The 21,079-nt window shown below is 38.4% G+C and overlaps 1 protein-coding gene across 1 annotated transcript in view; it reads right to left on the bottom strand.

The window, feature by feature from the left end:
• Nucleotides 1-5,803, bottom strand: part of pcsk2 (proprotein convertase subtilisin/kexin type 2) — a 48,681-nt gene extending 42,878 nt beyond the window's left edge. The window contains exons 1-2 of the mRNA XM_074676507.1: nt 5,264-5,803; nt 3,414-3,518 (exon numbers count right to left, since the gene is read on the bottom strand). Of these exons, the coding sequence (XP_074532608.1) occupies nt 3,414-3,518; nt 5,264-5,452 (294 nt within the window). The 5' untranslated portion in view covers nt 5,453-5,803. The remainder of the gene's footprint in view (nt 1-3,413; nt 3,519-5,263) is intronic.
• Nucleotides 5,804-21,079: the final 15,276 nt, after the last annotated feature.

The raw sequence follows: 21,079 nt of genomic DNA, 5'->3' as shown, positions 1-21,079 counted from the left end.
TTTCCCACATTTTCTCCTCATGAATGTCCCCTGCAACAAACTGCTTCCCATCTTTGACAAAACCATTTCTGAAAAACCTGATATATGCCCACAATGCAGCTTTGAAACGGGGAAGAAAAACGCCTTCAAATGATAAACAGTCCACATTAAATCAGACTAGCGGACCTCATTTGTTCCTGAGATGCACAGAGATCAATACCTGTGTATGAGCACATCAAGCATCTGATTAAAACTCAGAATCTGGAACATTTAAACCTGCCCATGTCCTTCTCCCTGTCTCTCTTCCATCAGCAGCATTAGCTCGCTGGAGTGGCGTGCATTTATTTTCATTAGCACCTCTCATAAACACAATTAGAGAGGTTAGCTGATTGTCTGCAGCAGGACCTCCTCGCTCAAGGCCTCCGGTGGACAGAGCTGAACACACAGAGCTGAGCTCAGCGTGGAGCAACTCTTTCATTTAGATAAAAGCCTGAAGACACAGCAGATCTTTGTGTTTTATATAACATAACAGGGCAGAGCTCATTTGTCCTTTTGACAGTGGTTCAGTCCACATTTTAATGTTGAATTGTGATAAAATAGCAAATATTAGAGCACTATATATCATCAAGTGTGAAAATTCAAAATCCTGCTAAAACTGAAAAGTGCTGGTCAGACAATAAAAAAATCTAAGAATATTGATTTTAACTAAAGGGTATTTTGGTGAACAAACTTTCTTTTGCAATTGGGTGTTTGTTTTGTTTTGGTGTGTCTACTGTCCATTTAAACCAATGCTGTTTAGTTTTTCCAGTGCTTAGTATCCTGGGCACAAATACCCCACTAGTGTTAGCTCTATGATTTGTTTCTACACTCACGGTCACCTCCAAGGACAAAAGTTTCAACTTCTGAAACACTACTTCACTTGCTTAAGTCACTAAACCAAGGTGGGGCGGGACATCTGATACGAACCCTGTCAACAACAATGGAGGACAGATTACAGAGCATAACTTGTAAAAAAGAAAATGGACGCCATCTTGCTTGGCTCAGAATGAGGTCGCCACAAAAACTGCTCCCCCTGGTGGCTGGCTTCATTATAGGTAAAAAAAAATATGTCTCTCCAGTCATTCCAGATGGGCTGTGGTCAAACTTTAGAAAATGAATGCATCTTGTAGAAATGTTTCTCACGTCCAATTGTTGTGGTGATTTGAAGATATCATTTGGCTCCCTTGTATTCAAGTCCTGTTTTTTTTCTGAGGAGTTTCATTTTCATTAGTTATACAAGGTTCAAAACAAGGTTTTATGTCACATTTAACGATGATTGACAGCTGACGTTCTTGTGTGTTTTTTTCATGGAAATAAGTCGGGAGGTAGAGGAATGAAGTGATTAGACTCGCAAAAGAAAAAAACAATAATAATTGTTGTCACCTGGCTCCACTCAGATTCTCCCAGAATCCCTCACAGTCTCTAATGCTCAGACTCTGGCTGAACAACTGAACCAATGGTTTATAAACCATGCAATGGTAAATAGCAGAGCCATGCTGTCCACTCTATATACAGTCTATGGTGCAGAGAAGTGAACCAGATTTATTTTTTCAGGTACATTTAATTATATGATTTCCCATAGGGATGTTCAGATTCAATACAGTCATTGGTATTGGAGCCAGATATGGCTTTTTTTTTTTGGAGGATTGGACAGCATCGGATTTTGTTAGGTGATTGGGACTGATCCAGCTTTCATGTGTTTTCAGCACCGTCACGCTTTATGGCTGCTGTAAATCAAACCACATTGCAAACATGTCTGCTGTGTTGGACTACTTCTCTTTGAAAAGCAATGACAATGAAACAGCCTCTTGCAACATTTGTAAAGTGAGTGTTCCTCGAGGAGGAACCAACAGGACTCACTTCAATACGATAAATATGATTGGTTATTTACAACGTAATCACCCAACAGAGTGAGAAAGGTATCAGTAATCGATTGGTATCGCCAAACATATCATAAAAAACTTGGATCGGATCAGAAGTCAAAAAATCTGTAACAGGAAATCCCTAATTTGTTTTACTGTAAACTGTCTTCAAATGAAAGAGAATATGATGCCATGGGAAAAATTGTGTAATCTAACAAGAGAAAACATTAATGAGACACTCTGAAGTTAAGGTCATGCAAATTAATAAACATCCAGGTCTATGTTCCATTCTGAGTTTAGATAATCAGTCAAAAATGTTATCACGTATAACTATTAGCACTCTTTTAGCAAAAACATAAAAGGAATAATATCAGCATACACAAACAAAACTTAGCATGCATTAGCTATCCATAATCACGGTAACACTGGTGTAACGACAGGGCTGACTTCTTTTGTCATTCTAAAATTTTGCACAAACAGTCAAACCAAACACACTCACAAAAACATCACAGAAAAAGAGTGCTGGTAACCAAAGCTGTCTTTAAAGGAAGCTGTTTCCTTTTCTTAAAAAGAGAGTCGTACAAACCAATTTGTGCTCATTGATTTCGCAGGAACCAGCAGAGTTTGGGGTTGCCCTGAACTTGGGTCAATTTTTCCTCGAGAGTAATTAAACAAATTCAGGGAACTCAATGGATTTCAGGCTCTGATGTGACTTTGAGTGGTAATACAGTGTGTATAGGGTAGATATACCACACCATAGTATGCTTTCAGTATGGGACTAACAAAACAAAACAAAAATGGGACTAAACTCAAACTGTCTGTCTGTTGTTGTCCATATTCTTTCAGGACTTAAGTATCTTTTCCAAAATGAGATTTATTATCTTTTCGAGCGAATAATTTCCTGTTGGAAATGACTGCAGTGATACCAGTCTCTGCTCAAACTGACAGCTGATATAATAAGACCAAAAACTCACAACCCCAACAGGAGACCACTGATATCACCTTTTACACCGCAACACTTTCAAATTACAGAAAATGCTCACACTGTGTACGCTCCAGTATCTGAATGACATGAATGTGCGTCAACATTATTATGAAAGGCAATTATTTCTGCTTTAATGTATATTTGCAAACATAAGCTGTCAGTCCTGGGAGCTTATAGACACTGAGTCACAGAACAACACAGATAATCAAGCTGCCCACTGCAAACGGCATCAAAACAATGGGTTTTTATGATGTTATTGTCGCTGCAGGTGAATACAAAACAGCTGTGTTGTTTTTCTGTCATATTTCGTTATATTTTGTTTCCTGTTTTTGTTTGTTTTCTTTTTTTCTGTTACTTTGTGTGATTTTATACAGATCAGTCACTTTGCAGGATTTGGCTTCCCTTCTCTGTGCTGTTCTGCATGGAAACAATCCTCCCCGTCATGCAAACTAATGGGGAATCCATGCGTCTTCCTGTTCATGCATGCAGGTGACGCACGGTGAGATTTTCTCCCTGTGCTCCTCTCGATTGTGTGTGTGTGTGCCTACCCTGCGGTCTTTTAGGAGCCTCTGTCTGCTTCGGGCGCTGCGTTTGCTCCGTCTCTTTGAAGTGTCCTGAGGGTAGAAGTGAAAGAGCCCCTCTCCAAAGGGAAGCTGTGCACAGAAAAAAAAAAAGAGGAGGAGGAGGAAAGATGAATCCAGAACAGAAGCAGGGACGAGAACAAAGTGGCTGCAATCAGAAAGTGTGAGATTGGCAAATACAAAGAAATACAATAGATCATAACTGGAGCAGGAGGAGGGCAGGTCATTCTCCAGGTGGGGGAACAAGGGGGCTGATTCAATGGCTTTAAATGAGGCTCTATTTTAAGGCTCTGGAGAACAGTGCTGGGTTCAACCGTGATAAATCAGCAGGGCAGGGAAATGAGATGCATCATCGAGAGCTTTCCCTCTGGCACTGCGCTCACATTAAAGACCCCCTTATGCTTTAGTAACAGCAAGGGGACAGGTCAATCCTCAGAGTAAAGGCTTTCTGCTGTGCCTGTCACATCCAGTGAGAAAATAAAATCACAGAAGCACAGGGATTATTCTTATCTTTCACTGCTCTTTAGCCTCGATGCCAGAACAATAGCTCGTATAAGAAAACAGCAAACACTGCACATCCAGTGAATGCTCCTTCATTAAGTAATGTTTACTTGAATGTTTGTGGATCACAGATCTCTGTCTCTCTTTTATCCCTCTGTGTGCTCTCATTTGCATGTGGGTGCCCAATTCAGTGTCCCCGGTCTTGTTAATTAAGCAACAATAGAAGATAATTCAGCCGACACAGACATTGTTTAATGGTGCATATCCCATTAAGACAAATATAGCTGCCGATTACATAACCTAGGAGGCAGGGAGGTAGAAGATGTTGGGGAGAAGGGAGGGAGTCTAGCCCCTGGCGGTCTGGAGCTGGGTATCAGACAGACATCATGTAATGATGAGTTACAGATTGAAGGAGGATCATTCTGATGGTGTTGTTGTGGAGGTAAATCCTCATTCAGAGCAGCAGACACCTCTCCGTTCTCTGCTACGCTTCACTAGGTAACGCTCCAGCCAATTTCTCATGCACATTTATTTTGGCATGAGACTGAACACACACACACATACACACAGATTGTGAGGGACAAATTGCTTGTTTCTTTCTGGGATATGAGCTGTGTTTGCTAGCTAGTTCACAAGGTGTACTGTCATAGGTGGGTTACATGCTATTTTGAGAGGGAAAGGCTTAGATGTCAACATTCATACCTTTATTATAACCTCTTTGTGAAAAGAAAGAGTTTGAAAACTGTCATTTAAAAAGGCTGTCTTTAAAAATCCTTCTACTTCTACTAACCCAATTAAATATAAACAAGCAGTACTTTAAACATGAATGTAGTGTTCAAAAGCAAAAAGGTGGAAACCAAGGAGTATATTTTTAAAGGTGGATTTTACCTAAAATAAAAACTATAACATATTTTGTCTCAGTTTGAACTGAAATTGAAGGTTTAATATGTTTTGACTGATCCTTAGGCAGCTTTAAATCCACAGAGGCCATGGTCCCGTACAGGCAACCTACTGACCAGGGCCTACATTTTAGTGTGATGACGTCATCAAATTAAGCCCAAAGTGTAATGAAGTCGAACTAAATGTAAACAATGAAATTTTTCTTAAATTTTCTCTTCTTTACAGGACCTGTTCTCAGTCATGTTAGCTTGTTTTTGACAACAAGACAAGATATCGCGCCTGGTTTGTTTATATTTTTGTAACAGAAAATAAAAAATCGTCTGAAGTGATGAATCTAACACTTTTAAGTTTGAAAATCTGGAACAAAAAGCTGATATTCCGAGCATTACGCAATTATTTCACCGGAGCATCCTCACCTTCCGGGCGCTCTGGAACCCATGTTGTGTTGCAAGTTGGTGCGCCTCATCCTGTGCGTCCTCGTGCAGCTGAACCAGAACATGGTCCGTTAAGACTCCTTCTGCAGCCTGCGTCGCGAGCAGCAGCAGCAGCGCGTTCAGCAGCACTAATAATCCCACGGCTGTCCCATGATGGGGAGATCCACGCATCGTGTCTGGCTTGTTTCAACCCGCCTCTCTGCCTGCCTGCCTCTGCCTGCCTGCCTGCCCGTCGGAGTGGAATCTGTGTGCGGGATGCTCCTCTGTAGAGATAGGAGGAGGAGGAGGAGGAGGAGGCGGAGGAGGAGGAAGAAGAGGAGGAGGATGTGACAGGGTTAGGATCAAAGCATCTCCTCGTCGGTAGCTGGAAGTAGTAGCGGTTTATCCGTGGTGGAGCCTCTCCTGCTGTGTGGTTCGAGTGATGAGGATGATGTGTGTTGAGGACCAAAGCTGCATCCTCAGCGTTCTATCTCTCCTCCTCCTCCTCTTCTCCTCTCTAATTCATTTACCTTACTCGCTCGGGTACTTTCAGCGCGTGACGTCGTACCAATGGGCTCGGGCGGGTGTGTTCCTGGTCTCTTTCACCCTCCCCCGGATGAGCACGGGGACACTTCTCAGCACCTTGGAGAAATCCTCCCCATCATGCCTTTGGGCTGATGGAGATTTTATTGATTATCCAACATGAACAAAAGGCATCCCTGACCTTTTGACTGATGTTCTGCTTGAATATTTACAACACTCCTGTAGCTCAGTGTAGCATGATGATGCTATGATCGAACCATAAGATCTGGCATGCCTACCTTCATGCTCACCATCCTGACCCTCTCTGTGTCCTGGAATGTAAGAACAATCCCATCACGCTGTAATTGGTCATTTGAATGTGAACAGCAGGTAGTAAGAAAGGAAACCGTGCAGGAGAGAGCTGCTCTTACACAGGCAGCTCATTAAAGGACCTCAGCTCCTCTGTATGCTCTTCTCCTCCTGCCTCCCTGCTCCACACTACATGAATGGGATACAGGGCCGCTGTAGTCTGGTGAAACAGTGATGTTCGAGATTGGAGAGCAAGAGGGTGAATTAATAATACATCGACGCTGGTTACCTATAATTGGTGAGGTAAAAGCACAACGCCAAAGGATCTAATGCGTTGTGCTGCACAGCCAGCAGTTGTTACCACCGCAATCTTAACAGTTCAATGCACTGGCTGAAATAAAGATGCCCCCTGAGTCTCTTTAAGTCAGTGGCCCATTTACAAATCAGCAGGTTTTCCCACCGGCTGAACTCCTAATGTGTTTGTGCACATGAGCTTGTGGACTGAGAGCTCCAGGATATTTGTTCTGTATCTGTAGACGTCTCTTTAGGTCTTTGCATGTTCATGTGCTTCAAAGCTCCTGTGAGGAATTGTAATCTAATGTCGGTCTTGTTGTCCTCTTCCAACAAAGAGTGCGTCGTTTCTCCCTGCTGTCTTTTTCATCATCTGTGACTTTTTTTTTTCTTTTGTGAAAATGTAAACAAAGGCTTTGAACGCAGTGCTGTCAACTCTCTCACGTTGAACTGGTGGCAGCAGTAGAGTCATGAAAACTCGCTATGCAGACAACCACAAGTGACTCCTGACCTTCAAGATCTGAAACGAAAGAAAGAAAGAAAGAAAGAAAGAAAGAAAGAAAGAAAGAAAGAAAGAAAGAAAGAAAGAAAGAAAGAAATACTGAGGTCCAAGCGAGGGTCAGACATCGACTCTATGGGCAGGGCAAGGAGGAGTCGTCACAAATTATGTGGAATAGTAGAGTCACAACTGTTTTTATTCTTGTTGTTGTTTTGTTTTTTATGTTTCCAGTTCAAACTTAGTTGTAGGCCAACTTACTTCACTTTTTGACTCCACACTTTACATACACCTGGAGAATGTCTGTAAATGTTCAGGAGTGGGAGTCACTATACTTTGCTTGATTGGTGCCCAGATCCCAACAAAATTAATAAGTAGTAAAAATAAACAAAACACTATTTTATTTGTAGATCAAAAATGACTTTCATGTACAGATAGACAAAGTATTCATTTAGATACTGATTGGGAAAAACTTAAGTCTGATTTATAATGCTGTCAGGAGTACTACATACTTCTTGGGCGATTGAACTCCTCCGAAACACATGGGGGCAGTGTGGTCTGTGTGACTGTCACATCCCTTGTTTCCAGACCCACTGTGTTTTCTGCTTAACTTTTAAACAGTGATCTTGAGTGTTTTATGTTAAATTAAAGTGGTGAGAAGTTGGGATGTATCACACATCAACTTTTATAAAGAAGAAGAAGGGATGTCATTGGAGATTAAATGTACAGCAAAAAGGATGTGATGCAAATACAGGAAACCAGTGGCGTGATTTTTTTTTTTTTGTTGTTGTTGTGAAGGGCAGGGGAAGACAAGGGCACTTAAGTGTCTGTTTCAACTCCCAAGAGGGCAATTTAGCACATGTTTTTTTAACAACTGACCCCCATCTGTGCACACTACTACAGAAAGTTCAATGGAGCCCAGTGGACCACATGTGTATCAGGAAAGGGTTACGCTGACAAGGGTCTGAGGGTCACTGCTGATTCGACTTATAAGGCTTGTTATTATCTTCACCTTTACAAACTTAACATTTTATCATCAGAAAGGTCAAATATTAGTGTTTTTGCACCCTTTAAAATTTTCTGCTCCTTAACTTTTAGAGTTATTGCTGAATTATCTTCTCACCCAGTCAGTCCTTTAACTCTGCTGAACTCCGTGCTGATTTTTTTGATGCTTGTTTTGTATCTGACTGATTTAGCTCTTTGTGCCTCTTGATGTCCCACTATGTTCCTGCACTCTCCTGCTTTCTTTCTTTTTGCTGGTGAATACTCAGAAATCATCAAAAAATCTAAAGTTTTTTACAGTCAATAAATTAAAAGTAACATCTTAAATACATACATACACTTCATACATGTGTGTCAGTGTCTGTGTCAGCCTCAAACCCTCTCCTCAGCCTGTATTTTATTGATATTTTGGTTGTATCAGGACATTTCTAGGCGGAGAGTAAGCATAGTTACCTCAGCCAATCACAGCACGCCCAGTGCGCAAGTGACTTTGCATGTTGATAAGCTGTGGGAGAAGCTATCCCAAGCAGCTATGATAATGGACGTAGCATGGAGAAAGAAAAACACAACTAAATGGCAAACAGATAAAGCTAGGCTTGACTTTCACTCTCTTTCTGGCACTTGGGACGCAACGCAAGTTGGTATGTGTCAAATACCTGTGATTAGCTTGCACCAACATGCTAAGTGCACGGCTCTCGAGTCTCTCCATCGTAGAAATACGATGATACGGGTGGTTGCTGAGCTAGTGAGTGTGTTTACAGTCACAATCAGAGGCAGTTGGTGTGTGCTGCTGCTGCTGCTTACCTTACCTTTTAATATCCTGCCATGTTTTTATTAATGCATTTATTACCAATTTAGATGCTAATTAACATTTTTGCCACAGTGTCATCAGGGCATGGGGAATCATGAATCCTTTCCACATATTTCTTTCAAATGACACGTGGAGTTGGGTTGTTTCTGTCAACTCAGCTGTCAAGAAATAAAACACTTTTGCAATAGGCTGACCAATCAGAATCAAGCATTAAACATATCCAGGTAATTTCTCAGGACATTAGGGCTTTTTAAAAAAGATTTAAATTGTAAATTCAGTGGTAGAAAGAATATCTTTTTCTTGGTGCACTCCTACTGGTGCAGTACTTGTCCAGTCAAAAGTGAGGTAAATGTACATGGAGAGAATGAGAAAAGCACTATAGAATACACACATGCATATTTTATGAGCTGTGTTTTATATTCAAAGTGTTCATCTCCATTGTGCGCTTGTATCAGCGTAACACCCCTCTGTCGCATGCAGCATCCACTGTCAGATAATTATATTTGAGGGATGTAACATGGGAACAAAACAGCCCATGGACCATTTGTCACACAAGTCTGGAAAAATAATGAAGGTAGATTTTCTATAAGTGGATCCGTTTTACTAATCACTGTTTCCATGCCCCCTGCAGACCTCCACCCACACTCCTGCGACTCTGCAGCAGCAGATTATTTATTTAGCTCGGGCAGTCGGCATCCCTCTCTTCACCATCTCTTCATCGTTCTTCACTGCTGAGCTCTCAGTCGTGACTCCTGTTTCTGCTGCTGATTCACAATTTATTTCATCCTCTTTATTTTGTTTGTCTGGGTAACCTGCGAGGAAATCTGCTGCGTGCTCTGACTGGAAGTTTTTTTTTCTCTAACAAACCACCAACAATTTATGTTGTAAGAGGAGTGGGTGTATTTGTGGAGCTGCCTCTATGACTGTGTGAGGGAATACTCGATACACATGACAAATATATGTTCACATTAAAACTTTTTACACCAATCATTATTCTTTCATGATTGAAACAGGGTTAATTTATTTCTTTTTATTCACTAAATATAAATAATGCAGCTTGACTTCTTTGACTCTTAAAACTACGGTGGCCCTGAGCTCTATTATGGTTCTCTTTCCATCAGTTGTGTTGGAAAATGAGGTAAAAAGTGTGGTTCTTTTTATCTATTTATTTATATAACATTGTATTGGAGTATGTGTAAGAGAGCTGTGACTGAAAATCCGCAGCAACAACAAGCATGTTGGGACATGTGCATCACTTTTAAGTGTCCTCTGGGGACACTCCCGTTGTGTTGTGGTGTATTTGCAGCGCTTTTCTCTAATGTGTCGTGTTTTGGTCTTTGCAGCATGTTTTCTGAGTGCTGTGCACGTGTTGTCAAATTGATGAAGATGTTTTCTAAGGGTGTATTCACACCTGTGGCTTGTTTGCTTTGTTCCAATTCAGGGGTAAAAATGACTTAATTGTAGCGGTTATCACTTGGTTCGTTTGTGTTTAGAAGGCAAAAGTCTCTTCAGTCCAAAGTTGTAAACAAATGCCACGTGCAATCATTTTTTTTTTTCTCTCATTGGTCAGAAATTATACCCGGAAGGCAGGAGTTTCCTTATTTCCATTCCTTCAATCAGTGATGTCCTTACCCGCTTTCCACAAGGAAGAACAGCCATGGAGCATCAACAACGTGTGTGGCTAGTTAGCGTTTAGCTGGCTCATGTACCAGTGTGCGCTATATGTCCAACATGTAGTTTTTAAGAGTCCCGACTGTGTTAAGGCACTTTATTTCTTCACTTGACCCACAACTCTTCTTCTGCTGCTGTGGTTGATTCTTCTTCTTCTGCTGTTTTTACTGTACAGTTGTCAACTGAGTTTCTTACTGCCCCAATCACTACAGTGTGAGCCACAGTTATGAGTCAGTTGTGCAAGATGCTGGGGTGGTTGTGTTCTCACTGCACAGGAACCGCTATAGGACTCGAATGATACCAGCTATTTTTCAAATTATCGGTACTCGTGAAGGCTGCAGATATCAGCAGCAGATACTCTAGGCAAGAAAATCTTACATCGAGCAAGTCGTCCTCGCCACTAGCTGCTGCTAATTGCTATGGTTTAACACCACGGCAAATGTGCACCAGGTCCTGTTCAGACAACATGAATGAATCAGGGAGAGTTTACTGTTTAACTGTTTTGTTTTGCACTTTAGTTTAAAAAATACTTTAACTCAGACAGTTGCTAGTTTTGTTGTGCACTTTTAATATATATATTTTTTAATATTTATAGAAAAAAAATCTTAACTCAGGGAGAGTTGCTTGCGTTTTATTTGGACTTGATGTCAGAGTGACTGCTCTGTCTTCAATCATAATCTGTCACTGTTAATTTAATTTTAAGTATCAAAAGTACTAGTAGTATCTTTACTCAGTATTAGCGAGTACCCAAGAGAGAGTACTCGTACTGGTATCGTTTAGCCCTAATTTTTGGCAATCTCGACCCGCTTGTTTTGTCCCAAATCTGAGAGCATCTGAGAGCGATAGCTGTGTTCACGTATGAACAAACAAACCAGGGTTTCAGGGGGGCTGCTCACTGTTTGGGAACAACTGCCCCAAACAATCTAGGTGTGAATATTTCATTAATTTGCTTGTGTTTGGTCTTTTTGCATAAGTTTCCTTATCCCATTTGGCCCCAATGACAAAAACTTGTATCACTGTCATTTTCTACTCACAATAAAAAATCTCATCATTACAAATGTAACTTTTTCCACTTAAATGCTTCAAGACAACTTAAACACAGATTTTGGTTTACAAAAAATAGTTTCCGAGTGGTTTCTGTCACATGACATCATCTGCTTCCTGCTCCTTCCAGTAGAAGACATAGTGAGAAAGAGACAATTTTTATAAATTTCTTATGATTTTCCCCCAAAACATATTTAAAATTACCAAATCATCTAAGTCTCTAGAGTAACCCTCCACCAAAAAATTGTGCCTGGGATAAATATTTTTTTGTTCATGTGATTATAAGTTGTCAGCGGGCACATAGCTAGTTGCTAACTAAAGGAAAACACTGCCTGCAGGATTGCTCATAATTTACTTATTAGCTACAACTTTCTTGACACACAGTACTTATCATAGCCAATGTCCACTCCTACCACTTCCCATCCCCACCACACACATCACCTCTTAAAAAAAAATACTGTCTTAGTTATTATTTTTTACTAACTTTATTAGTATAATAATTATTATTATTTCTATTTAATCATCAGGTGACCTAGTGACACGCTGTGTGACCACAGTCAACAATTGTTGCCAGTCATAAAAATCCAGTTTTCCTCAAAACAAAGTACAAAATGGAAAAAATAAATTACAACATGATTCAGAGGGACTCAACTGGTTCAACTTCTGTTCACCGGCCTGCAATGAACGCATAAATAAAGCTTGAGTGTGTGACATTTCAATAAAGAGCATGGCATCCACCTGATGATTACATTCAGCTTCTGAGGAAATCTCATTATGTTCTGCACGTACTTAGAAAATACAGGAGATTCAATTTCATTTTTGTAATATCTGAGGCTGGAGATTGTTACCCATTTGCTTTTATTCCATCATCATCTGCCAAACTTAACTATCATTAAACTAAGCTATTATTAAATTCAAAGATCGTGAGTGTGTCAGCGGTGATCCATGAGAGTGCATTGTCCTTGAAACAGAGTGAAGACATAAGGACTTTTAGAAAGATGTAGTTTGAAATAAATGTCTCAGTGCACACATGAAACTAAAGCGATGAGCAGAAATAGTCTAAACCAGGGGTAGGCAACCTTTTCCATGACTCGTGCCATTTTAAAATACACTCATGTCCAAAGTGCCGATACTTACTTTCTTCATAAAATCATCAGCAGTCGATAGGAAAGTCTCCTTTATGTATTCCCGACCAACAAATGGTTTTCTATGCTTCGCTATGCAGGGAGAAATGGTATAACTTCCCTCCGCTGCCTGGTTTTTTAACAGTACAGAAAGTTTAGGATGTTTTACTCTGTTTTACATATTTTGCTAATGCTAATTTTGTGTTTGGTCTCAAAAAGAAGCAGCACAATTTATGTCGACATACCACACTTTCACACGCAATAAATCCATACTGCCTTGTCCAACTATGTTGGAAAAAACGAGAAGAACTTGGTTTTCTTGCCATGATGATACCGCTAAATGGATGCAATTGCAAGCTAGCAGACTGGCATGCCAAGAAACACTTGCAAAACACGTGTGCACTTATAACGTCATGATTTAAAGGTATTATCTAACATAAATTTAAATTTGACACAAGAAAATTTATGGTGTGTGCTCAATTTCTTGCAGTTACGCCCACTGAGTGGCAGAAAGAGGGAGATGAATGGCAGCGTTAGCTTATATACTGTCTAAACTTTAAAACAAAATCAAAAAATGGGGAAGAGCGAGTTGTGCGATTGATTTAACAAACATGTTGGAAAAGCAATCAGAGCGATTTTTTGACAGGCCACCGAAAGACAAAGAAAAAGTGATGGATCACCGCGATTTCAAGAAACAATCCAAACGGAAACTGAATTTGGGGTTCCCATTTTGTGTCAGTTAACTTTAACTTATGCTTTGTGTTTTTTTAATCATTCCTTAAATTACAAATCCCTAAATGTTAGCATTTTTCATTCATCCTATTTTTCATAATTGAAACATTTTGTCTTAGTGCGATTATGAAAAGGGGAACTCCAGCACAAGCAGCTGTAGCTGTATTGTATAAAGTATTTGGTATAAACGTTACTTAAATACCCTCGTGGAGACTATACATCTATTAATAATACAGTCTATGTTAAATGCCAAAAGTACAGATAGATAATATGTGTATTCACTTGGGTAAATACACTGTATCCAATAAATTGAATCATGTAGAGACTTTTGTTGCTTTCAGGCTTTGCATTGTGTGTTTTCCTGGTGTTGAAATCAGGTACAAATTTATGTAGATGATTTCTGGCCACATGTCGATGTATCCCGGACCCCTGGTTCTTTGTTAGCAAACGAATCAATGTTGAGTCCAACTCTCCTTAATTACATGTCATATTCCACATTTTAACCAGTCTCGCTGTGTTTATTGACGCTCTCTGCAATGCTAAGTGGGGTTTTGCCACTCAGTCGGACTGAAGTGGAGGGGAAGTGATGTAAAACACATACCCTCTATACAATAAAATAGTTATTAAAATTATTTATTTATTTATTTATTTATTTATTTATTTATTTATTTATTTATTTATTTATTGATTTATTCATTTATATATTTATTTATTTTGTCCTCTGCCTTACTGTAATTATTATCTCCATGTTGTGTTATCTATTTATTTGGTTATTTATTTATTTATTACTTATTTACTTATTTATTTATATTTTACATATTTATTTTGTCCTCTGCTTCACTGTAATTATTCTCTCCATGCTGTGTTTTATTTATTTGATTATTTATTTATTTATTTGATTATTTATTTATTTATTTATTACTTTTATATTTATTTATTTGTTTATTTATTTATTACTTATTTATTTATTACTTCTTAATTTTGTCCTTTTCCTCTCTGTAATTATTTTTTCCGTGCTGTGTTATTTATTTATCTTTTTATTTATTTTTTTATTTACTTATTTATTTATTTATTTACTTATGTATTTATTACTTATTTGTTTTACTCCTTAATTTTATTTTTTTACTAATTTATTTTGTCCTCTGCCTCACTAAAATTGTCCTCCATGCTGTTATTTATTTATTTATTATTTTTGATTATTTATTTATTTATTCTTTATTTCTAATTATTTATGTATTTATATTGTCCTCTGTCTCACTGTAGTCATTCTCTGCGTGCCAACATAAATAGCCTTACCTGACAGCAATGGCACCCGTGCTCTAGGTTGCCCACCCCTGGTTTAAGCGCTTTTAAAAAAAACACAGAGTACATCAGAGAAGAATTTCACAGCACAAAAAAAAAAGTCTCAGTCCTCCTTTAACTCTTATTCTAAAGGTCACGTCGTTCTTCTTTTCTGTACTTCAAAAGAAAAGACCTCACAGCTTTGTTCTACAAAAGGCTGTTTTATTTTGTAATGTAATTTGCTTAACTGCACTAAAAACCAAACACACCATCATAAAAGCAGTAAAATGTCCAATCAGCTGGAATTATTGTCTTTGGACGAGTGTGTTCAAAGTAACACATCTCTTAAAATTCCCTGGGTTGACTGTTTATTTCAGGCTCGGTTGACTTTTGCACATTAGATGTCTTACAAGGTTGTTCCAGCCTGTAAGATAACATAATATTTTAAAAGAGAGGTTAAAACAAATGGATGTGTATCTGCAGCAGTGTTAGAGGAGGAGCTGAACACCGAGGATGTTTAATTTTTAATACTGGCCCCAGGCTGAGAGGGACGCAGGATGAATGTCAGTGTTTCTGCTCTGAGTTTTAGTGGAAACAGGGGAGATGAGACTGCCAGCTACACAATGACACTTAGAAAACAATCAAGCATGCACACAAACAAGCAGAGTCCTCTGTAACCTCTGCTACCAGCATCTTAACCACACTGGGATTCTTTGCTGGCACTCTCAGACTAAAGTATTGATCTTATTTCCAGTCCTGAACCGTAGCACACAGTTTTTATGCAGTTTACGTGCAGAGTTTATGAATACTTCATGTTTTTAGAGAGCTTCTATCCCTCTGCTCTCATTGAGATGCTAATTTAACCAACACACTCCTCGATGCAAACCTTCACAGAAAGAGCGAGTGAGTGTAAACTTCACAGTGGAACCAGAAGAGGGGATCAGGAATGCATCAGAAGCTAAAGATCTTCTCTCCCCCTCCCTGTAGTTGAGCTGTCTTTTCAGAGCCAGCTCTATATCATACTGCTCCGTCAGAGGCAGCCCGTCTTGCAGGATGGGATACGTCTGAGTGAGTGGGGGATTGTGGGTACTATATCGGCTCTGATTGCTGTGCAGATAGTGTCACTTCTAATGGTTTCATTCGTCCGCTGTCTCCATCCCTTTTTCTGTCTCCCTCCTTCTCTTTTTGTATCACAGGAAGCCTCTGCCTGCCTCTGCTTCTGAGAGATAAGCGGGCAGCCCTCACAGGTAGACAGATATCAAAACCCACAGACAACGCCAGTCTTCATACTGGCAGAACGCTGACAAGTGATGACATATCATTACCCCGCTGTCACAGGCTTCAGGTTGATCAATTTGGCTTCAGCTGTGGTCTTGAAATAAGATGTGGGAGCAGGTTTCACATGAAGAAACCAGGATGTTATCAATACTAACTCCTGTGCTGAAGAAGACACATATGAAATGATGTTTTGGGGCTTTGAGCTTATAACCCTCAAAAATAAAAAATAAATCAAACAAAAAATGAAAAAATAAATAAATTAAAAAAATGTATATTTGTAGTTAAAGGACTAAAGCCAGCCTCAGATAACAGGTGTTTTTTTTCCTATTGTCCTTCACAGTTAGAGTTCTAGATCTAGATTAATCTGTACAGATTAAAACACAAGACTAAACACAGTTTTGTGTCATAAAGTGTTCTTTGGGAAGAAAAACTGATTGAATACATATATTTTATTTCAATCTATATTTTTGTTTTTATTCATTTATTTCATTATTTTTCATTTTATTTCATATTTTTCTTACTTTTTTTGGACAAAATGTGCTTTTCTAAAGTGGCGTATAGCATTCACTCAAAAAATATAAAAAATAAAAATTTCCTGTTTTAACAAGATACTATCTCATAAAAACAGGAATTCGGAAAAGTAAAGGAATTTATAAAAATCTTAAATTGTCAGCTCGATGAAGAAGCATGAAACATTTAACTGTTAACTTCGAGATATTAAAAAGCCTACCTTACCTGTATTGACCCCACACCTCTGATTAGCATTAGCAAAGCATGCAGAAATAAGTCATGCAGCAGAGCGTCATAGGAAATCCTGTTTTAATGAGATAGTATCTTATTAAAACAGGAAATTCTTAAGTTAATAAATTCCTGTTTTTATAAAATAGTTATGTCATAAAAATAGGAGTTTTGTTTTGTTTGTTTTTTTTTTTTAAGTAAATGCAATACGCTGTCATAATTTTTAACTTTTTGATCAAAATATTATTTTTTGTTATTTTTGTTTTTGTTGCATATATGTGTCTTGTGTCTGTTGACATTAGGGATGGGTACCGAATTAGGTTCTTTTATAGGTACCAACCAAATTCTGTCAAAAGTACAGAGTACCGATTCATGTAAAATCAAAAGGTACCATGTTTAGGTACCTAAATGCATCATTGTGACTGTGAGGGAGTGGAAGAGTAGGCATTTTCCATGCTAGGCATGAACACAGCATTGTAAGGTTATATATTGAAGAACAGATATGTTAAATTGAAAAATCTTTATATTCAATTATCAAACAAATTGATATTTTTTACCACATAAACACAAAAAGGACCTAAAATTGGTACCGTTGAGTACCAGTACCAATTGCCAGATACCAGGTGATGGTTCCGTATCGTCTCAAATGTGAAAGGTATCCATCCCTAGTTGACATGTGGGTGTAAATGCATGTTTCTAAATACACTGAAAATTGTATAGATACTTTTATTTTCTTTAATTTCCCTTTGTTTACCATTGATGTCTCTGTGTGTGGATTTGTGTTAAATTGTTAAAAAGCTGAAAATCATATGAAAAGTGTTTTAAAAAAAAAGAAATATAATGAAATGTAAAGTTAATTATAGCAGTCTTGATACATTAAGTGAGTTATTTTAAAACAGACGTGTCTCTTTAAACTTGTAGCCAAAAAATTAACTTTAAGATACAGTTTTTGATGTTTTTTTTTTCTTTTTCTGATTGAGTCATTATATCACTGGCATTGGCCTAAAATATTGTGTGGGGTGGTATGTTACCACCTATGGCCCACACAATAATCTTAATTTCACCCTGACAAGAGTTTCTCCTGCCCACTTAATTAAGATTTAATTGCAGCTATCGTACAAGAGGTGGGCTGTAACGGTGTGTCATACAGATCTATTACTTCCATCAGGCCAGCCGGAGGAGCGAATAGCAGGGAGCAGAGGAGCAATGCTAGGTTAATGTTGGCGCTTCATGCGCTGTGAGGCGTAGCAGACAGCAAGGCCAGCTCAGGTTGAAGCTCAGTCTCCATTTTTCATGGGCCAGAACTCAGCAGAGGAGAAAATAAATTGAAATCATTACTCTCCCTTTTATTTCTTTTATTAGATATTACAGAGCGCAGGCTGTGTACATGCCTCCTGCTGAGCTAAGAGACCACAGGAAAGACTAAAACACCAGAGCTTATTCAGGTTTAACAACCTGCAGCTTCCATTTATTATGTCCAGTGCTACACTGCTGCAAAGTTTTGATGTTTCTCTCCACATGGTGCTGAAGCCGACACGGACACTATTGATATTCCTGCCTATGCCTCTGCTTCGCCTTGAGCTACCCTTGAACAAAATGTAAGCAGTGAGAAACTCTCATAAGTGAGTCTATCATGCTATTCATGAAGTGAACAGGTAGATTCTGAGTCTCTGTGGCACACTGGATGATTGTGGAGGACGTTGGGGCCATGTGGTAGGTTATGTAACTTATCGGAAGAGCAAAAATATCAGGATGTCGGTAAATAGGGTGAGTTTCTTCACTAAGAGCTGGTTCTTTTTGTTAGAGCATAGTTTATATCAAATACAAAACCAAAGAATAAATCCACATCCTATCATATTGTTGTTTCCCAAGCTACATCATGTTTTATTCACAACTGGAATGATAAACTCTGCAATTGTGTCCCCTTCAGAAAATGAAAAACATGTCATTTCTCTACCTGCCTTCGTCTGTAAATCCTCTTTAAAAAGTAAAACATAAACACACCAGGTCCTTGCTAAGGCTTATAGAATACTCTATTATTAATGTGTTGGGGTTTATCAGTCTGCTATAGAAATGCAGTTGTCACACCGCACAGTAAAAACCTCCTGCTTCCCTATTCAAAGCATATTTTTGAAAGTTCACTTTAATTGAAAAAGAAAAACAACTGCCTGAGCGGAGATTATACGTAATCACAATAATTATTTCTCCCGTGTATTATTTATTTGGAGGTGAGTTTTCAGTGTTGCTTAATGAATGCGCTGCCTCGGAGGGAATTAAATCACACACAATTTATCAACAGAGATGAATCACTCTCACTGAGAAGTGGGAAATAAAAAAACACTCAGTCTTATTTGATTAACGAGCAAACTTACCCAGAGTTTAAGGGAAATGACATCATTTATAGTAAGTTAAAAATGCTAGAATCTCATTTCTATTGTGTTTCATACTTTACAGATAAAATAGTTTTTGCTCCTTTGGCTGACAAAATTAATGAGAGTCACCAAAGCCTGTCATTTTATTCTTTTCTATTCCTTCACTCGGGATGGATGTTGATAAGATTTCCTTGATACCAATGCTCTTGATTCTGTTTACTGATCTGGTTCTTTATCGATTCCCTTATCAATTCCTTCTGTGAATTTTAGCAGTTTCACAGGTTTTGTGGGTCAACAATATTAAACAGAGTTAATAAATGTATTTTATAATAAAATAAATAGGTAAATATTGCACGTCATGTGACACTGATGTACAGTTTTGTCATATATCATTGTCTCAAGTAGGCCATCTGGTGTCTCAAAGTGGTTATAGCATTATTCTAAGTTTTTTGGAACCTTGCCGTAGTTTTGAAGCCAGCCATGAGCCTGAACGTAACTTTTCTTTCATTTGCATGCAAGTATTTTGATATTTGGAGTTTTCTTAAACTTAAATCTTACCTTTTTAGTCTGGCCTTTAACCGAGTTTTAATTTTACTTTTTTTACCTATATATCTAATTTATTTTGAACTTTCATCTTCTTTAAGGTGTTTAATGCTAACCATCCATTTATCTTTTTTTAATGCGTCTTAACCTGATCATTAATCATCTTATTTACTGCACTGTTACTTTGAACTTTTTAATTTCGTATCTCAAAGTTTTAGTTCCAGATCATTTTCTCTTTTACTGCTTTAGTATTTTAATTTTTATTATCTAATTTGTTTCTTTTAGCTTGGTTGTTTTATTTTCTTATTGTGAGTTTAAGATTTTACTTTACCTTCAGTGTTTCCTCATTAAGGTCTCCAGATAGCATTTTCCACAGTTCCTCAGGTCATCTTCTTAGATTTTAATTAACTGTGTTCACCATGTGCACTATGGGTGTGGGTTGGTGGGTTAGAGATGGAGGGTTGTACACTGATGTGTGTTTTTTTTGTTGTTGTTTCTTTTGTTTTGTTTTGTTTTGTTTTATCCAGCACTCTGTGATTGATTCTTTTTTCTTTTTTTACAAAGAGTAACTGTGATATATTCCTGTGATGAAAATTGAAATTCTATTCCGAAGCCACTCATACCGATGTATGCTAACGGCTAGCATATTAGTGCAATTTCCTGTTACCATCAAGCTAGTGCTTTTTTGTTTGTATCATTTTTGGTAAATAAGGAGATCTATACTTTATTGAATGTATTGAACAGGAATCTAGTTTAAGACAAACGTACATTTCTTTGTGTGTTCAGTTCTTCAGTAAAACTTCAAGCTGAAAATCCTGAATTGGAGTTTTCTTGGGAAACATTATCTAACTGCTAAGCTAAGACAGCTGGGAATCATTACGCACAAAGGCTAACGATATCAATGGATTGAAACATTTCTTTTCGATTCTCAACAGGAACTGGTTTTTGATTCCCATCCCTAACCTTCACCTTTTATAATCTCACACTTAATGCTGGTGACTGAAAAGCTTCAGCATATAACAAATCACCAATTTGAAAAACTTGTTTCAATCATGAGTTGTTTGGTTGAAAAATACTGCATTCTCTGGTTTGCCAGTTCAGCAAACCCTCATTTTACCAGCAGCCACTGTTGTGTTGTTGTCACTTAATGGGATGATTTGTCTCAAGCACAACAGCAATCAGCGAAATGATAACAGCGGGTGCTCCAGAGTTTACAGCAAGTTTCCGTGTGAGTTGTTATGAACTCTGAGTGAAAGACTCGAGCCCAGCATGTGCTCAGAAATGATGTTGATGTCATGACTGCTGCGGCTTAATTGTCATTACTAATGTATCATACTGAGTGCCCCCCCTCACCTGCCAGAATCAAACACCTTGAACACATTTGCTGCTCAGGATCTTGATTCAGGAAAACATTACCTCAAAGCTAATTTTTCTAATCGTGTCTCCTGAGCTGGACGTGGTCCTGAGCTCCTCACCGCACTGCCAACTTTCCCATTTCCGTTCATACCCTCATTAAGTCATCAGGGAAGTAAGCCACCACCAATCTGATGTCTGAGCAATTGAAAGCTTCTGTTGGGCCGTGACGTTCGACGTTTTTCACACTCA

Source organism: Halichoeres trimaculatus, unplaced genomic scaffold (assembly GCF_033239565.1).
Source record: "Halichoeres trimaculatus isolate MK-OKI-2021-1 unplaced genomic scaffold, fHalTri1.1 fHalTri1_scaffold_8, whole genome shotgun sequence".
NCBI classification, from domain to species: Eukaryota; Metazoa; Chordata; class Actinopteri; order Labriformes; family Labridae; genus Halichoeres; species Halichoeres trimaculatus.
Note: the sequence above shows the minus strand (reverse complement) of the source record. Positions and strands in the feature narration are given on the sequence as shown.